The sequence below is a fragment of the Micromys minutus genome (assembly GCF_963924665.1).
Source record: "Micromys minutus genome assembly, chromosome: 19".
NCBI lineage: Eukaryota > Metazoa > Chordata > Mammalia > Rodentia > Muridae > Micromys > Micromys minutus.
The window spans coordinates 29,405,411-29,425,321 of record NC_137954.1 but is presented as its reverse complement, the minus strand read 5'-3'; the positions used below and the strand labels follow the sequence as shown (position 1 = coordinate 29,425,321).

Genomic DNA, 19,911 nt, shown 5'->3' with positions numbered 1-19,911 from the left:
AATGTAAACAAAATTTAAACGATTTAAAGCACTTCTTGTCAAAACTTCAGAATGTATTTGTTAAGCCCAGAAGTTCTGGGCCTTACGCTAATAACAAAATGTCAGCACTATTTGACCTTGTTGTTTACAATAATTGTTACTTGTAAAGGAGACTAGACTATGTTGTTTGCAACCACTTTGTTGTGTGTATCTACATCCACAGAAGAAAGGAACGTCAATGCTAAAACCCTATTTTGAAGAGTTCGCACATTCTAACAACTGTGCCCCTTGTGAGTTATGCCTTCTAAAGCCAGTCCTAGTAGGTTTTATATACCCTGAGTCAGGAGCACGTTGTGAATCACTTAAAAGTGTAGTACCAGTGGCCATGGAATCAGAATTATGTTCGGTCTTCCTCTGTATGTCATTTTGTGTGCTGTATTGTTTGGAGAATTCTGGGTAAAGAACTAGTATGTTACAGGGAGAGACACATGAGAGGGGGTTGGTTTACAGAAATTGTCTCATGATTATAGAGGCCAAGACTCCTGCAGTACACCCTCTGTAAGCTGGAGAACCACAGAGTATGGCAGCACATCTCAATCCAAACCGTAAGGCCCAAGGTGGAGGAACAATGATGTATCAGAGGCCAAGGACTTGTGAATCTGGGCTCGGATGTCTAGTCAGGAGATGAGGGTCCCACCTCCAGAAGAGAGAAAATGCTGCCTTTTCCGTATTGTCCTAGCTTAGCTTACTCTCAATGAGTGGGATGATGCCATCCCCAGCCCCGACCCTGAGTGATGACGGGTCTTTCATTGTTCACTGCCAGTCTTCTAGAAGCACCTTCACAGACACACCCAGGAGCAGTGTTTTACCACATACATGGGCATACATTCTTTTTTCCTTACAGGCAGGTTGACCTCTAAAACTTAAACCTCACAAGTGTCTACCAGGTATCAAGTGCAGGGGAGTGGTCCTTTTCCCAAATAAACTTGGGATGCGCAGACACAGTCTTAGCATAACAATTGCTTGCCCTTTTCAAGTATGTTTATGAGATACAGAAGCAGGACAAAAGGGAAATAAGACCAAGAGAGAAGACATTCAAATATCTACAGAGTCAAACAGTCCCTAGACTCCCAACTCTCCCTATTGGTGCTCCTTCCAAAAGGAACCAGAGTTGACAGGATGTTAAAATGGACCTAGTGTGTCGTATAGAGATGCTGGAATATTGTATAGGGATGTTGGAATGGACCTAGTGTGTTGTATAGAGATACTGAAATATTGTATAGGGATGTTGGAATGGACCTAGTGTGTTGTATAGAGATGCTGGAATATTGTATAGGGATGTTAAAATGGACCTAGTGTGTTGTATAGAGATACTGAAATATTGTATAGGGATGTTGGAATGGACCTAGTGTGTTGTATAGAGATGCTGGAATATTGTATAGGGATGTTGGAATGGACCTAGTGTGTCGTATAGAGATTCTGGAATATTGTATAGGGATGTTGGAATGAACCTAATGTGTTGTATAGAGATGCTGGAATATTGTACAGGGATGTTGGGGTGGACCTAGTGTGTTGTATAGAGATGGGCTACTCTCCTGCTCTCCAACAGTATGTTGGCCATACTTCACTGGTTACATTAAATTCTCAAGTGTCTGGTAAAGTTCTCAAGTGCAGTGACATTCAGAACTTGCAAAGTCATGAGTCAGGGTACCCTCTTCTCCCTTAGTTCTCTCAATCCCAACAGCTCTGCTGTTCCTCTACTGAACATACACACACACACTGCTCCTAGCTGACTTCTGGAATCAAATCCATCTGCAATCCCTGGAACCAGAGGGGAAATGTTTCTCCTAACTTTTAACGTGTAGCCTTTTCCCTTGTGACATATTTAAGCCAATGAGTCTTCAGGCCTTGTCTTCAAAAATATCAATTTTCTGAAAGCTCTTTTCCTGGAGGGAAACTGGAATCCTTTTAAGATACGAAGACCGCTAGGAAAATTACAGGCCTGTGAGAGACTTCTACTCTGCAGACATGGTTGAGTGAATGATTTACCATAGATTAGATGGCACACTGAGTTTGAGCAAGAAGCCGGCTGCAATTTTCTTAAAGTAACAAAATGGTAGACCTAGGGGAAAATGGAGCCAACTACCAGTGAAATAACTCTGTCACTTAATGAGATGGGTACTTTCAATTTCTCCTGGGACACTGGAAAATGAGAGCAGACGTTGACCCAGATATGCTAGGTGCTCTGATGCCTTACTGGACTATCAAGTATTTGTCCCATGATATAAATAATGACAGGTGACCTGGAAAAAAAAAAAAAAAAAAAAAAAACTTCAGTCATCCAGAACGTTGCAAAAGGGTTTAAGGGTTTATGCCTGTCACTTTCTGTTTTTTCTTTGTTTGTTTTGTGTTATTTTTCTGAAAATGAATAATTGAGTGGCTCCTGGGCTTCATATGAAGGAGTCTGAACTACAGCGGCTCCATGAGTCAACAGGACACCAAACACTCCCTTCCAGGACCCATCAGCCATGACTTGTGGTAGAGATGAGATCTGGCTAAGCTGTGGCTGACAGCTGTGTGCTTACATTTCCTTACGAAGGTTGAAATGTTGTGTTCGCTGCCTACTGAGAGTCTACTTGAAGATGCCACAAGGTTGATAGCCATTGCTGTTCTTTTTCAGACAGGATCTCAAACTCTATGCAGCTGAGGATAACCTTGACCGTCTGGGCCTATGGCCTCTACCTCACAAGTGCTGGGATTACAGCCATGGGTCACCATGCTCATTTTATGTGGTACTGGGGCTTTGCATGTACTAGGCAGGTCCTCTACAGTTACATCCCTGAAGACTCCTGAACTACTAAACTCTTCACAGTGTTTTTAATTTTTTGCTGTCATAATTATGTCATTTGTTCCTTTCCTTTTCTCCCTTCAAACTCTCCCATGTGCTACCCACCCTCCTTGCTCTCTTTCAGATTTGTGGCCTCTTTTTCATTAAGTATGCATGAACGTGTGTGTGTGTGTGTGTGTGTGTGTGTGTGTGTGTGTGTGTGTGCACTCGTGCGAGTGTGTTCCTATATATGTAAATACAAGCTGCCTGGTGTGTAAAATGTTACTTGTACGAATGTTTCAGGACTCACTGTTTGGTATTGGATAATGTGCTCTTCCTTTGGGGAAGACGTTCTCCCACTCTCAATCTTCCTCAACTACCTGTAGTTCTTTGTCTGGGGTTGAGAGCTTATTAGCTTTCCTTCTGTATTCACATGTCTATTGGTGCCTTCCTCGTTAAGGTCATGTTTAGGTGGCCATGTGTGTTGAATCACCATCTCTACAAGACACACTATCTTAGCAAAGTTTCTGTACCTCTGGCTTTTAATCTTCCTGTTCTGTCTTCCACGGTGTCCATGGAGTCTTGGATGCAGACGTTGTGTTGCAGATGTATCAGGTGGGACTGGGTTTCACAGCTCTGCAGTTTTGGTTATAGTTTTCTGTAATGGTCTCCTGCTGCAAAAAAAATAAATAAATAAATAAAATAAAAAAAGATGTCTCCTGGATGAGGGGTAAGGTCTCCACTTATCTGTAGGTATTAGGATAGTATTTAGAGTATAGTTGGGGATCATGATTGTTTAGTAAAGTAGCAGTTGTAGGATCTCCAACTTCACTACCCGAGGTAGTTTGCTAGGTCTCTAGTACCAGGCATGATTTGCCTCTTATTGAGTAGGTCTTAATTTTAATGAGAGCTATTGGTTACTGCAAAGTATGCCTACATGGGAACATTTTATTTATATATGTAGCTGGGCATAGTGGCTCAGACCTTTAATTCCCAGCACTTGGCAGATGCAGGTAAATCTGAGTTTGAGGCCAACCTAGTCTACAGAGAGATTTTTAGGACAGCCAGAACTACATAGAGAAACCCTGTCTCAAAAAATAAATAAAAGTGCATATATATGTATATATATATATATAGACTCACATGTATTATAGGTATCCTAAGGTAGCTAGATAACAATATGATCCCTCATAACTTTCAGACAACCTTATGGTTGTTTTACTCTCCCCTTCTGTATTCATCTCCCTCCCCTAACTACCCCACCCCAAATTTTCCCATTTCCCACTTTAGATTTCATATACCTTGCTATCGCCCTCCCCTTGTTATCTTCCTGCCCCCCATTTTACTTTCCTGATTTCTGCAGTCACTCCAGGTAGTTGGAGCTGGGAGTCTCAGATGACAGAGAACATTCAGTGTTTGCCTTCCTGGGTCTGGATTTCCTCATTCAATATGACTTTTCTACTTCCATCCACTTATATAGTTACCTGTCCGTGAGTTCATTTCTGCCAGCTGATTTTCATCCATAAAATGCACAGGGCATATTTACATCTACTGTCCATTGTCTTCACTTCTTAGCTACTGTGAACTGAGCCACAGTGAACACAGCTGAGCATCTCTGGGCAGATGCCCAAGGATGGTATAACTAGGTCATATGGTAGATTTATTTTTTACTTTTTGAGAATTCTCCACACGGATTTCCAGGGCTACTGAACCAATCTGCAATTCCACCAACCCACATCCCCTCCAGCATTTTCCAAACCACTTTCCCCTTCTCTCTTGAGTCTTGTGGAAAAGATACAGATGTGACTTAAATGAGAAGCTTGCTAAATAGAAATCACAGCTCTCCATTATGCCCACAAAACTGTTGACTAACGCTTGCAAATGTGCTTAACTGAATATCATGTGGAAAAATAGAAGTGGAATGTTAGCAGACCAGCCTCTGTCTGGAGTCAGTGAGCCCAGCTCTAAGCTGAGATGTGACAGGTTTAGGATCAGCTCTTCCAGGATGTGACAACTGTCTTGGAGCCCAAAACTGAATCCTCATGGCAACCTATCAGGGCTCCCCATAAACATCTCTATGTGCTCAGTTCATCAGTGTGGTCAGATGAGCATTCTCTACCTTTGTCTCATAGCCGTAGGTCACTGTGAATGTCTCAAGGTTTTATGTGAAGGTACCTGTATAAAGGAAACATCTTCAGTGAGATATTCTCAGGTTTTAAAATAACCTTTTTTTTCTGCAGATAACCTCATCTTGTCTGCAGAGAAAGGATGAGACAGAATGGAGCTTACTAGAACATTTTGCAATTTTTATATACCATGACCCTGGCAAAAAGTTACTCTGTGAATAATCAAGTCATGAGGGTCTTTCCTCAACAGCAGGGACAGTTAAGTCTATAGTTTTTAGTTTTCTCCATTTATTTTTTCTCCAAGGACATTTCTCTTCAGTCATTGGGTTTGTGTTGTTAGTGAATGGCAGGCAGCTGAATACACAGGTATCAGTAGTAAATGCAAACACCACCAATTGGGCATTCCTTTGTCAGAAGGCTGTGCCTGTGGCTGTGGGTTGTTTATTTCATTTTTTGTTGCTCTTTTGATATAGGGTCTTACTGGTGTAGCCCAGGCTGGCTTTGAACTTGTGGACTTCTGGCCTCAGCACTTCTCATTTTGGGTGCTTGGATTCGATTCGCCACAATGAATTTGTGATAAAAGACTTTGGGGAAGAGGGGTAAGAAATAAAGAGGGAGGAAAATTGGAGTCTTCCAGAGTTGGCAGGCCTCCAACTTGTATTGCCAAAGGTAGCCTTGAACTCAGATCTGCCATCTTCTGGCTGCTGTGATGACAGTCTTACACTACCACTCCTGGCCTGAAGCTTTTGACTGTATAAATTTTCTTCTGGTGTTGGCAGTGGGTGGGGCGTGTTCTTAGTTTGCAGGATGAGAGTAAATCAAGCCGTCCCCAGTATTCTGCTGAGAGACGTGGATTTGTGTGTTCTCATGCCCAGAGTGAAAGGCCATGGATCCCAGGTCTTCAGCTACAAGGGTCGTAGGTCTTTGCAAACCGAGGATTAGAAAGATAGTACAGGATATCTGAAAGGGACCGGAAACAGCAGACGTCAGGACGCAGGTCTAGAGAGTGTATAGTGTCTGAGTGAATGTTCCAGTGGAAGAGTAAATGAAAAATCTTTAATTTTTTTTTTTAGCATTCGCGTGGTTTCTCTTTTTCCCAGTGAAAAGGGGACTGAAAAACCAAACACCCACATCTTAGCATCAGAGACAAAACTGAAGTATGTGCATGCACATATCAGATCCCTAACTACAGCATCCTGAGAGGAAGCCCGAAGTGGGCTATCTCGGGCAGACACTTCCATAGAATTGTAAAGCTGTGTGGGGCCTGGAAAAGTCATGTTACATAATCATGTGCTGTGTACAAACACATATCCTTTCTTTCCAAAGAGGAAGACGGTGGTCCCCACCAGGTTTGTGGCATCCTAAGATGTGCTGTAGCATTGGAGCGCCATCTGGTGGTCAGGATCAGGCCAGGACTATAAAACTAGCTCTTGTTCTGTACCAGAACTATATAGTGCGTAAGACATTGAGAATAATATTCTCCATTTTATGTATGCATATAGTAAATGCATATGTGAATATGCAAGATAAAATAACTTATGTATTCTTAGAAGTTCGAGCTTTTTTTTTTTTTTTTTTTTTTTTTGGTGTAGGTCCTATTGTGCTTTTAAAAAACGTGAGAAGAAACAGAAGAGAGTCAAAGTACCAGTGCCAAACCCACGCTGTCTTTATACCTGGATAATTCCCTTATGCTCGTGGGGTTTGGGGGGGGAGGGTGTGGGAATCAAGACATGGTTTCTCTGTGAAGTCCTCACTATCCTGAAACTTGTTCCATAAACCAAGGTGGCCTCACACTCAGAGGTCTGGCTGCCTTTGCCTCCCAAGTGCTGGGATCAAAGGCGCATGCCACCACCCTGCTTCCCTTCCATTCTTATGCTCGTCTGTACAATGTGGCTGAGGCAGCGGTCAAAGAGCCAGCACTCCGGGTAAGCACTGGGTGCACTTAGTCATGTGCTGTACTCAACATCCTTGTAGCCCACGTCTTCCTCTTGCCTACGTATAAAGTTTATTCTTCTGGGGTCAGGAAAAGTTGTGCAGAAATGAAGCCAAGGCTTTAAGCCATTTCATATGGAACTATGGAAAGATGCTATTTTTCCCACATTCCAGCCCATTGCTTCATTTCAGTGGTTTAAAAAAAAATGATTTAAAATAAATATAGCCTAACAATTTGAGTTCCAAGATTTTTACTTAGAAGAGTGTTGAAAGTATATTCCTCATGCAAAATATGCATCTTTTTACTTGCAGGCTATTTTATGTACTACAGTTCCATTTGTTCCTTGTGTCGATCTACCCATATACAGGGCTTAGAAGCCAGAAAACTGAAGACAAGTGTCACCAGCCAGTTTTTACCCCCGAACTGCTTTCTTCCGCCTCCCTCTCTGAATTCAGCCAATATCAAGAAAATGGAAGTATACTGGAAATTCCCTGACAGACTGGGAGGTTAGAGGGCAGTGTGGTCTCAAACCTTCCTAACGCTGTGACCCTTTAATATAGATCCTTATGTTGTAGTGACCCCAACCATACAATTATTCCCATTGCTACCTCAGAACTGCACTTTTGATAGTTATGAACCACAATGTAAATATTTCTTGGAGATAGAGGTTTGTCAAAAGAGGGTCTCCAACCACAGACTGAGAACCAACCACTGTTATAGAGCAAAGAACAGGGAGGAGGCTAAGAGAAAGGATGCCACGAGTTATTCCTTATGCTTTCTAGTCATTTCCTTAGCCATTATCACTTGTCATGGCAATGGAAGGTTTGTCACCAGAGGTCATGGCATTGGACGCATGCAGGTGGCATCATAATGAAATTAGAGATGGGTGATCAATCATTCCACCCTAAGTGAACAGGGATCCAGTACCCAAAGATAGGCATGTGAAATGTGGGTGGGAATTCAGACAACTCGCCAGGTGCTACTGGGGACTGAACTCTCAATCAGCCTTGTAGGCTAAAGTCCTGCAAACGATCCTCAACAGGAAGTGAGAAAAGGACTACTGAGTTTGCCCGTGAAGTCGCCAAGGACTAAGAGGAATGCTTACTTATTAAAGAAACCTGCAATGGATTCTAGGTAGAGTCTGGCGTTCTGCACATGCTGGATGGGTGTTCAACGTGCTTACCGTCATGTGTTTCATCATATAACTGACTCCATGGTGTTACAGAGATGCTTTTGTGAGGCTTACTCACGAAGATGTCAAATATAATGACATCTGCACTGCTGGGTTTGGTCCGTCATCCTTGTGGTTAACTGAAACTGAGGTTAAAGCTCAAAAAAGAGAAGGAAAACAAACAAACAAAAAAACCTAAAATTAAAGAAAAATAGAGAGTGAACCAGGAAGATGAATTCCAGGCCAGCCTTGGCTATTAACCGGATTCATCGCAGTCAACCATTAAACTGTGAACAGGGTCCCCAACAGAGGAGTTAGAGAAAGGACTGAAGGAGCTGAAGGGGTTTGCAACCCCATAAAAACAACAGTATCAACCAACCAGACTCCGGAGCTCCCAGGGACTAAACCACCAAAGAGTACACATGGACAGACCCATGGCTTCATCCACATATGTAGCAGAGGATGGCCTTATTGGATATCAGTGGGAGGAGAAGCCCTGGGTCCTATCAAAGGCTTGATGCCCTAGTGTAGGGGAATGCCAGGGCTGGGAAGGGGGAGGGAGTGGGTGTGTGTGGGGGCACCTTCATAGAAGCAGGGGGAGGGGAATAGGGAGTTTCCAGAGGGGAAACTGTGAAAAAGGATAACATTTGAAATGTAAATTTTTAAAGATTCCAATAAAAAAGGAAATAAATAAGTAAATAAGTAAATAAATATCAACATTTTACTAAACCAATTAGATTCTTCTCAAGTGCCCTCAGGAAACAGTCCCTGTCAGCCATGACACTATATCCATTACACAAGACACAGGTTCTACCCTTCTGGCCAGTCTCAGCAAGAGAATATTATTTTTTCTGGTGGGTTGATATGTGACTGAGCAGATGAGGCTACTAAGTCAGCTGCCTTCTTCACCTCACTGCCTGAGGTCTTCCTTGCTCAAAACAGACCACAGCTTTAAAATATATTGTCTCTCATCTCAACGGCGTTTCTCTCTAGCTTCGGGGTGAATGCGGGGTAGACTGTTGTCACAGGTGTGGGGACTCATGCTCTTATTGTCTAGTGGGGCAGACCTACAGAGACGACACAGTACAAAACAAGCTCAAGTTCTGAGTCAGGGACCGAATGTTCCGCTCTGACGTGCAGTCATCACCCCACCCTTAGGATCTCTATCAAATGAATGCAGAAGAAACACAGGCCTCATGTAGAAGACAGACAGGGAATATTATAGATATCACAGAATAACATGACAGTGGCTACTATGGAAGAAAATACAGGTGACTGACTTACGAGACCATTATGATGACACTATATCGCTTAAGAGGCTGTACACTGTATCTTCTAGTGTCTGAAACAGTTTTTCTGAGGCGTATTTTCCAGTTTACATGACCAACAGACCCTTTTATATTTACGCTGACTGTATGTAGGGGGGTGGGAGGGAATGCTGTCTCTGTCCTTTGAGAGTTCTCTGCTGGATAGTAAACTTAGGACATTTAGGGCAGGGCAGAGTCATGTCTCCACTCAATGCCAGATATATGACTTAGGTTCTATTTTTTTTTTAACCAAAAATCAAATAACAGGACAGATGAAAAAGAAAAGGCTTTAAAGCTATTAGAATAGCTGGGCTTTATCGGGTGGAAATAGGTTTCCCTCTGTGGGCCCTATCCATGCACCGGAACTTCCTTCCTTTCATAAAGCACTTGAAAACTTACTTGTGTTTCCTTCCCTCCTCCTCACCTTTCAGTTTTTCCCACACAAAATTTACATTGTTGGAGATACAGGTGAGCCTGAAAGCTGGCGAAACAGAGATCCTGGGAGAGCAGGCTGTGTCCTTCTGTAAATTAGCCTATCTTGCATAAAAGTTTCAAAGACTGTACCTAGTCCGGAGAGACTTCGTTATTTTAAAAGATGTACTCACTTTTTAAATATATATGAACATGCATGTAGTACTCAAAGAAGCCAGAATTGGAATTGGGAGTTACAGAAGGTTGTGAGCCACTACAGAAATGCTGGGAACCAGAATGGGTCCTGTACACTTAACTGCAGCTCCACTTCTCTGTGACTTCAGGGGATACTGTCCAAGCAGATTTCACTGCATTTTGAGGACTGAGTATGCTGCATACCTGTACGAACATGAATGGCACCATCTGCCTGGCACCACCACGCACACAGAATAAGATAGCTTATTCCTGAAGTCACCACTGCATCATTTCCTAGGAGTGAATTAAGACACTCGGGGCATACTGGCATATTAAAACCATATCAGGGATACCAGACCCAAAAACCTCAAGACAGGAGAGCCAGCCTGGGACTCTACTTGGGTTGGTTATGAACAGCTCCCTCTCCTCATAATGCACTTGGCAGTCTAGCTCCTCTCCCCACACACACCCCTCTCTGTACAACGCCTCTTAGGAACTCAGCTTCTCTTGCACCCCTTAGTGGAAAACCCCAAACAATAATCATGACTACTGAGTGCCTTCCCTCATGTAGCCTGCTGCTCCCTGTAGGCTAGTTTGATCTTTTCTACTGTTTTAAATAAAAGCTCCTTGCAGCTTTACAATACTGAACAAAACACTAAACCCAGAAACAGCCAGTCTAGACAACAACCTGGACTACTGGCACACACTAGACAAAGGGAAACGGCCAGCCAGCAGGACTTACAGTCTTTTATAGAGGCTGGCAGCCCATGGTACCTAGGCGAGAAGGGTAGTGGGTGAACAAAACCCTGATCTCATCCTATTACTTTTCTGGGCTCAAAGTGGCCCAAATAAACCTCAAACCCAAAAGAGATCACTTGAAAGACACTATGAAGAGGCAGACACTTTTTGCTACAATGGTCCCCATACCTGGCATCTGACTACCAGATGTAGGTATCAAGGACTAATAGACAGAGGACTCCCAACTTGCCCCTGATGAGGATGTAGCCTGAGCTGTCATCTGCACTCGCTTAACTGTCCTCCAGTTCCTTCAGCTAGACCTGGCCTTGCCCTCATCCTGTATCTTTGCTCTCAAACCTGTGACACTCACAACCCCAGTTGCTTCTTCAGCCTTTCCTGCATCGATATGAAAAGGAAAGACAGATCAAAGAATATCTCTTTATTCATATTACAACGAGCTTCACATCTGACATGTTATTTATACTTCAAAGTTGGAGGGAATAAAACACATCTAGCTGTACAAATTATACACAGTAATAAACCAGTATGTAAGAGAAACAGAGAAAACAATGCCCACCACCCAATAAACACCTGTTTAATCGTAGGGGCACAGTAAGAGCAATGAGATATTGCTCCCAGATTCTGAGCCGTTCACCTCTGGCACTGGCACTGCTGTGCTCAGTGGTGATGATGTCACACACACCCCCCTTGCTGTCTAGCTGGCAGCGGTGGTTTTCTCTGCTCTCGGGCTCTCTTTGGGCTTGGAGTAGTCCCAGGGCCGCCTGTTCTCCGTGAAGCCATAGAGCTTCCTGAGGGCCACTCGTGCAGCTTCTTCCTCTGCGACCAGTACAGTTTCCCCAGGTCCCTCTGCAATCAGCTTTTTGTCACTAAGAAGAAAACACACAGTGATCTGAATGCCAGGAAGACAGAGTACATGAGGCAGTTATGCCTTCCATCCCATTCCATAAATACAGTAACCTATGAGGCCCAACTCCTCTAAGGCAAAGCACAAGGTGACACAGGATCAGGAGTTCACCAGGACTAGAGCTGGGTGTGGCACACTCTGATGACAGCATTTGGGAGGCAGAGGCAGACAGATCTGAGTTTGAAACAACTAGGTCTACATGGCAAGTTCCTTAGATTAGAAAATCTTCATACAAAGATTGGAAAAATATCTGCAGAAAATGTAATGTATTTATCTTGGATACTTGGTGTCTACCACTCTAACTGAACGCGCTCTCTCTCTCAGAAAAGCATTCTACTACTGGGCTACACCTCTACACCACTTTAATCTTAAGACCTGAAATCAACTTCAGACAGGTTAATTTCTAACAAAACTAAAGGCTCTAAATGTGCTGACTCTCTGACAGACAGCAAAGCTCCTTTCTTCCACGCTGAGGCTCGGGCGAAGCTGCTGCAAAGAACAGATCAAGATAGAAATAAAACTTTTATTTTTTATATAGAAAATATAAGATGAGCTTATATACCATGAAATTCTATAGCAAACAGCTGTTCAAAAGCGACTTAGCAGGAGCTAGAGGGAAGACTCCATGCTTAAGAACACTGGCTGCTCTCGAAAAGAACCCAGGTTTGGTTCCCAGGACAAACCCAGCAGCTATACATCTGTAACTCCAGTTCCAGAACTGATACCTTCTTCTGGCCTCCATATATGCAATGCACACATACACGCAGGCCGACACTCACATACAAAAAAATTTCTGAAGTCACTATTATCAAAACACAGGTAACTTGTCTTCTATTAATAGCAGAAAGAAAAACAAAAAACCCACCATCACCACCAATAACAAAACAAAACAAAAAAAAACAAAAAAAACAAAAAACAAACAAAAAAAAAAAAACAGATAATGACCCTATCCACCTGCCCCACCAGGGTCTATAGACAATCTGGCCTCAAACTCAGAGATCTGTTTGCCTCTACCTCCTGAATGCAGCCTAGCTCAGAGATACAATTTTTACGCTTTTATTAGTAACACTTAAAAAACTGGAAGTCTATCTTTAAAGTCTCCAATCAAAGTTAAAAAGTGAAGAATGAATTTTTACTAACCAGTATAAGCCAACAAAATACAAAGGCAAAGCAGTTGTGCTTCCAGATTGCCTGGTGAGTCTAGACTCAGGAGCTGAAATGTTTCTCTTCTTCAGCTCCTCTATGAGTAGTCCCATGGGATTTACAACAGTCCACATCTCAAAGAGCTCTTTCCCCGTCATTTGCGTAACTAAAAAGTCCTGCGCATAAAATGACATTTAAATTAGAACAAATAATATTACAGCCAGAATTCAAAACCCATTTTAACCATAAGAACTGATAGGCAATAAATGGCAGATGTACTATTAAACACGTACAGCCCGAAAATCCAAAATGCTCGAAATTTGAAACTTTCTGCACTAAAGCGTTGCTTGCCAAAATTGAGATTATAGAGTATTTCCAGTTTCTGGCTTTGGAATTTCAGTTTGGGCTTCTCCCCCCTGGATTCACACACGCAAGGCCAGCACACACTCTGCCAGAGTTATACCTAAAGAATCCTATAGGTTGCTGTTTGTATTTTTAATAAAAATAATAGTAGATTTTACATGGTTCAGCTCCAAACCTAGAGAAAATGATGTCAAGCACTATAACCTATGAAAATTATTCAGAAGACAGACTCCTGCCTTAAGAGTTGAATCGCTGAAATTCAAAGTAGCAGCTTGTGTCTGTCTACTTACTAAGGACACAGCCATGAGGACACAGACGATATCCCTTTTTAAACCCTGAGCTAAAATGAACATTTTCTCCTTAAAAATAAACCAAAACAAAACAAAAAAGCTTAAAACCTGAAAATAACTTAAATCTCCAGAACTCTCAACCCAGCATTTACTATTTGCTTTCCAGGGTACTGGCAAAAAAAAAAAAAAAAAAAAAAAAAAAAAACTGAAATAACAACCACAAAGTTAACTTAGAAATAGTTTGGGTCTTTTTAAGTTTTGGGGGTTAGGAAATTCAGTTCTACCAAGATCTAGCAAAGGAATGCATGAGAAAAAGACACTTCCCTTTTTTTCTGTCCACATGTGCATGTCTGAACAAGTGCAAGTAGCCATTACCTACCCTGATGAACAGTGCTGCCCTTTCAGGGCCACTGCTCTGGAGCAGGGCTCCAATCACTGCAAAGAAAGTCTGACGTAATACGGGCAGGGGGACAGGAAATTCTGCACTGAGGGTCAACTGCTCCACAGCCAAGTTGCTGGCCACGTGACAGACAACTGTCTCGCCAGTAAGAAAGTTAACTAGGCTCTCAATGCCTTCGGTGGGCAAGTCTGGGAACTCATCTTCAAGAAACTGTGTGAGGCACCGATGTGAAAAAGACAGCCCTTGTTCAAACAGTTCTTGATTGTCCTTAAGATTCAGAAGGGCGGCTTCTTTGCCTATGCCAAGGTTCTGACGTTTCGCCTCTTCGTTTTTGATGTAGCAGCTATTGACAAATGCGGTTTTGAGAAGGTCCAGCGAAAAGGTTTCCTGTAACCGAGACCCAAAGGCTTGTATCTCCGCATGGTAATCCCAGTTTGGCTTTTCTGAGCTGAGGAGGTAAAGACAGTAAGAGATGGTAAGGAGAAGGGCATGGTACCATGTACAACTGCGGGCTCACTTTATTACTTAACGGAATGCAATCAAGTTTGTTTCTCCTATGGTTGGGTTCTAACAGTTTTAAGTACAAAGAGCAATACAGATGAACACTGGAAGTCCTTTATTACAGTCTACATATAAGATGTGGATTGATTTTTTTCCCTTTGCCTCCACTGCCATATTAAAGAGATTATTCACATCAGATTAGCCTGCTCTTGTAGCTTTTCAGTTCCTTCTTTCTGCTCTAACAGGGAAATTATGCTTTCCGCCTGAGTGTGAACAAATTATACCTATACAGGGTCAGGCCACAAACTACAAGTAACTGTATTTAATTTGTATCCTATTTATTTAAATCTCAGAAATATCCACTTGAGTTTCCAGTTACAAAGCTAGTATCAGTATTACAAGTGTTTTGGAATTCCATAATCACGGGTGAGCGTTGAGGCTGTTGTAATTCATTGGTAGAATGCCTAACTACCAGACACAGAGTTCTGCTGTGTGCAGGCACACCATACAGTCACACACACAACTCCAAGAATTAAAATTTTCTTTTCCTAGAGAAAAATAGTCAGAACAAAACCATTTAAAGTTGGGGGGGGGGGAGAAAAATAGAAACATCTAAATTGAAAATCTAAATTTGTTTTCTATACTTCTTTTTTCCAAATTTAATTCATGAATCTTAAAATACCCACAGTCTATTGGGCAAGAAAATGTAAATTAAGACATGATTCTGACTTTTGCTTATTAAGCCACAATTCTTTGTAACAGAAGATGTGTTCTCACTGGTATTAGTGTAAACAGGATCAATATTCTCCTGGAGGGCAACATTAAAGTAGTAATCAAAATTTCAGCTCAAGAATAACTAGCTGGCTTGAGACAGTTCCCGCTTCTTTGCCTTACCACACGAAAATCAAATGCCAGTAAAACTGTATGGGGGAGGGGGAGAACGATCTTCGTATACTTTCGTCCACAAAGAGTAAACAGAAAGTGCAAGATGCAGGATCATATATGAGCATAATGCACTTTATAAAAATGTGTGGGTTTTGTTGTTGTTGTTGTTGACTGTTTTGATTTGTCCCTCCCGCCCCCAGGCAATAAGATTAATTACATTCAAAAAAAAAAAAAAAAAAACCCTAAACTTTTACACTCTTAGTCGAGGCCCTGGACACGAAATTCAGTTCCACACATAACTAAATTTTTCTGCCCTGATACTCCAAACTGTATAACCAATGATCCTATAAGTGGTGTGAGAAGAGGGAGTGACAAAATTGGGACCAGTCCCAATCCCAAGCAGTTACCCTCTGGCAGACCCCATTTGTTTATTTTAGGCTACTGAAATTTTGCAGGGGACAGCCTGGCCTCTGTCGCCCAGTTACTCTACACCAGGCAGCTTGGGGGCACGTCCCCGCTGCAGCTGCAGGCAGGGAGCTGCAGCCCAGTGTCCTCACCGCCACCTCAGTCAGTCATTCGACCCTCCCGGACCCCTACCGTCGCACGGGCGGCGGAGGGCAGCGTATCAGACGCCACCGCTCCAGCTCCTTCTGGAAACGGAAGGCGGCACGGAATCCCTTCAGTCCCCGAACTGGAGGAACCAGCGTGCCGGTGGCCGGAGCCAAGAGGTGGCGAGGGCCCTGCTGCAACAGCCGGAATACAGCAAAGGCCATGGCTAGTACACAAGACAGTGGAGAGCGGAAGGAAGACAGCCGGATCGGTGTAGCCGGAACGCGGTTCCCCGGAAACTGGTGCAGCAGCAGAAAGAGGCCTGAGCACTAGAGGACACCCAAAAAGGCGTTCCTGTAGTATACTGCGCACGCGCTAGTGCTTCTTTCTGTTCGTGTATGTGTGGATGCAGAAATTACTGGGAGACAGTTGCTTGACCCTGTCAGGCCGTCGTGTTTATTTCTCATTAAAGCAAAACAAAAACTAGCTTCGTTTTAATACAAAGGCAACAATGCTCCTGCAGGCACCCAGTTTAGACTCCAGGGTCTTTAATTGTACCTGCTTTCACAAAGAGCTTGTTCTGGTTACTAACTTAGTTTTAAATTTATTTCCACGGTAGGTATCACTCTTCCTCTTGCTGGTTATTGTAATTGGTTTCCAAACATGACTAGTATCTCTCTTCCTGCCCAGGACATGTATTTTCACCTGCTTTGAAATAAAAACCTAGACATGCATGTTACTGCCTAGTTAGAGTGTTCAGTGCTAGGATTGTGCGGCCCAGTTTGAGCTTCTCTGAGACGGAGAATCTGAATGGCTTATTTAAACCTATAAAAGGGCTCCCAATAGATATCTGGTTAAAACAAATTTTCTAAAACAGATCAAAGTAATATTAAAAGCACTGAAAACTCGTGGAGCATCAGATAATTGGATTCAAAGAAATTACAGGGAATTTTCATTTCTGCGATATTTCATTTATTGGTAGAAATAATCTGAAAGCCGGTTGATGTAACTGATAAATCAGCCTGTCTACTTCTTGGACTTGAGAGCCATCTTACAGTATAGACAAACTACTTTTGTACCTGTTTATGATTAAATCTTTGTTTCTCAAAGACTAGGCTATGCCCCCCAGTCACCTGAACTACAGATAGTTATGTACCACCTGTTCCAAGAACTAGCAATCATGCCTTTGTTTAAAAAAAGTCTTATGACCACCTGTTGCTATGACTGCTTTGTTATGACCACCTTGCAACCATATCTTTGTTTCAGGATATATGATTATAACAGCCAACTTCTTATTATGTTACGTTATGTAACTCTGCCTGTTAGCCCGCCAAATCCCCCATTTGGAAACCCCCTACTCCTAGACTACAAAAAGCCCTTTCTTCCTTAGATCTAATGCTGATCTCTTGAACCTCACCTTTATTGAGAGACAGCCAGTGTACATAAATTTTAAAGATTTGCTTTAACTAATTGCTTTTTAAATTTAATTTGGCCATAATGATTTGAATTGGGGGGGGGGTGTCTTTCTCCTCACATCTGTGGGATTAACAGTAATCTCAGGCTTAATAAAGTTAAGGAAAGAGACCCACACACATAGGGGGTTCCCCTTCAGACCCCAGATTAGGAGCAAACCACACCCAAACACCTGTTTTCACAGAACGATCCTTTATTAAGTGGAGAAGAAAAATTAAAGTTGCTGCTTTCTGACTCAGTCGGACAAACAGAAACAATTGTTTTAGTTTAATTTTTTTAGAAGAAAAAAAAGAGAGAAAGAGAGAGCTGTGTGAGGATGGATGATATTTTTTGATTGGGCATTTTAATTAGATGAGCCAACGGGGGCTTATGACCGCTGGACTTCAATACTTAGGTAGCTGGGCCTTGGTAGCCAGTCTCAGGAGGATGAAGTGGATAAATAAGGTAATAGACTTTGGTGGCTAGCTTTAGGAATGTAGTCTAAGGGATTTTAGCAAGAAAGAGGTTATGGCGGAGAAAGGCCAGGCCTGCCAGAACCAGGCTGGCCATAGTCCCTTCAGTTAAAGTGATGTGTCTCTTTGTGCAGAGGCTCTCAACAACTATAAAAAATAACCTGTAATGTCTCAAGCAGTTTCTCCCACTAATGCCCCACACGAAGCTCAGAATTGATGTGTGTATTCAGCTTGCTGTCTTTTCATTAGTGTAAACACTTAAGACTAGACAAGACTTATTTGGTGTGGTGGTGATTCTTGTCAACTTGTTTACATATGAAATCAATTAAATTAAATTGGATTGTCAACTTGTCTACATATTAAATTAACTAAAACCCAAATGGCAGAACTCATCTGTGATAGATTTTTTTCTTTCCTTTTTTTTTTTTATTGGACATTCTCTGTATTTACAATTCAGGTGTTATCCCCTTTCCACCAATCCCCTCCCCCTCCCCCACCGATTGCCTCCATGAAGGTGCTCCTTCTCCCAACCTCCCTTTCCTACCTCATCATTCCCCTACACGAAAAATGACCCTTTGCTGGACTAAAGTCCTCTCCTCTCATTGATGCCAGAGAATGCTATCCTCTGCTACATATGCACCTGGAGCCATGGGTCTCTCCATAACAACTCATTGGGATTTTTTTTTTTTCGTAAATTATTTGAAATGAGAAATTCCACTTGAAACCCAAAGTTTTGAGGTGAGAAGATCCACGGTTATTCTGTGCCACACCTTCTGCAGGAAACCTATATAAAGGACACGGAAGAAGGATGCTTGCTTTCTTTGTCTGCTAGGCTGTGCCCTTGCTAGCAAGTCAATCTTTGCACTGGCATCAGAGCCCACTTCCTTAGGATTTCAGCATATACTAAAGACCAGCTGAAACATCTAGCCTTGTGGATTGAACACTTTTGGATTCGTGGACCTTCTGTTTGTAGGCAGCCATTGTTGGATTAGCAGGACCACAGCCTATAAACTATTCTAATATATCCCTCTTCCTTTGTTATGGAGAGATTCATTCTAAGCTCTGTCCTGAGATTTTTGTTTTGTTTTTGTTTTCTTGAGATTTCAGTTCATGGTCAGGCACAACAATTGCTTTTGAACCCATGGTAAGGCATTAACACAACATGGCAGACGGTATAATGCCACAAAGCTTGCTCATTTTGTTTCTAGAACATAAGCAAGAGTTCATCAAGAGAAAAGGGCTTAGGACCCAGAATCTCCTTCAATCTCCCACTAGGCTTCAGCCAATAAAGGTTCCACCTTTTTTTAGTAGTGCAGTGGACTAGTGGCCAAACCTTTATCACATAAGCTTTTGAGGGATATTACAAATTTCAACATAGAAAACTTGAGTTTTTACAATTATGTTTCAGCGAACATAGTAAGAAGACAATTACTTGGATTCATGATCCAGTCCCAAAAACTTGAAGGGACAAAAAAAAATCACTTTTGTTGTATTTTTCTCTTAAGAATTTCATTAAGAATAATAATCTACTGTTGTTCCTAATTTCTTAAATGTTTATTTATATTTATGTGCTTTATGTACTTGGGTGTTTTGTCTGTATGAACATTTGTGCACCAGAAAAGGGCATTGGTTCCCAGGAACTACAGTTAGAGATGTTTGTGAGTCATCATGTGGGTGCTAGGAATTGAACGTAGGACCTCTGGAATAGTAGCCAGTGCTTACCTGCAGAACCATCCCAATTTGATCAAAGCTTTATGAGTGTCAACATTCTGGTTTCCAGTTGGTCAACATCAGGTGGACAGTGGTTAGTCATACTGAGGAAGAAGAGGAAGTGAGGTAATGAGAGTTCACTTTAACCATTGGTGAGTATTTTACTCTCTGATGTCGTTATAATGGGGGAACTTACTTACTTGGTCCTTCAGTGCTGATGTGGGTAGTTGGTACACGGTGCTCAAAGAAGATAGGAAGTAGCAAAGATGGTGATGTCTATAGTAGGCTTGCCTGAAAACTAACAACCTCAACCATTTGAAGTCAGTAAATCGCTTGGATTATCTAAGGAATCAGACCCCAAATGTTCTTTAAACTCCCTCATGAAGAAAACTGCAGGTAGATATAATTGCCATAAAATTAAAAGACTGGAGTTAAATCTGCTTAAGAACCAGAGTAACTAAGTCCTGGTGAGGAATTAAGTCTATTCTACTTACATTATATTTGTAAAATCTAGTTTTAGGAAAGTTGGCTCT

General features: G+C 42.1%; 1 protein-coding gene across 1 annotated transcript; it reads right to left on the bottom strand.

Moving 5' to 3' along the window:
• Positions 1–11,111: 11,111 nt before the first annotated feature.
• On the bottom strand, positions 11,112–15,996 carry MRPL44 (mitochondrial ribosomal protein L44). The gene is made up of 4 exons (XM_080932820.1): positions 15,792–15,996; positions 13,788–14,256; positions 12,753–12,931; positions 11,112–11,574 (listed from the first exon to the last, which is right to left on the bottom strand). Exons 1-4 carry the CDS (start codon positions 15,965–15,967, stop codon positions 11,403–11,405), a joined length of 996 nt encoding a protein of 331 aa, XP_080788946.1. The 5' UTR covers positions 15,968–15,996; the 3' UTR covers positions 11,112–11,402.
• Between the last annotated feature and the right edge of the window lie 3,915 nt (positions 15,997–19,911).

What these genes read in the sequence shown, in the direction of transcription:
- MRPL44 (XM_080932820.1), bottom strand. Translation starts at nt 15,967, where the DNA reads ATGGCCTTTGCTGTATTCCGGCTGTTGCAGCAGGGCCCTCGCCACCTC. An exon ending in CCTCCGCCGCCCGTGCGACG is followed by an intron (nt 14,257 to 15,791) that starts GTAGGGGTCCGG and finishes TTACCTCCTCAG; the next exon opens with CTCAGAAAAGCCAAACTGGG. An exon ending in GGGCAGCACTGTTCATCAGG is followed by an intron (nt 12,932 to 13,787) that starts GTAGGTAATGGC and finishes TTTTATGCGCAG; the next exon opens with GACTTTTTAGTTACGCAAAT.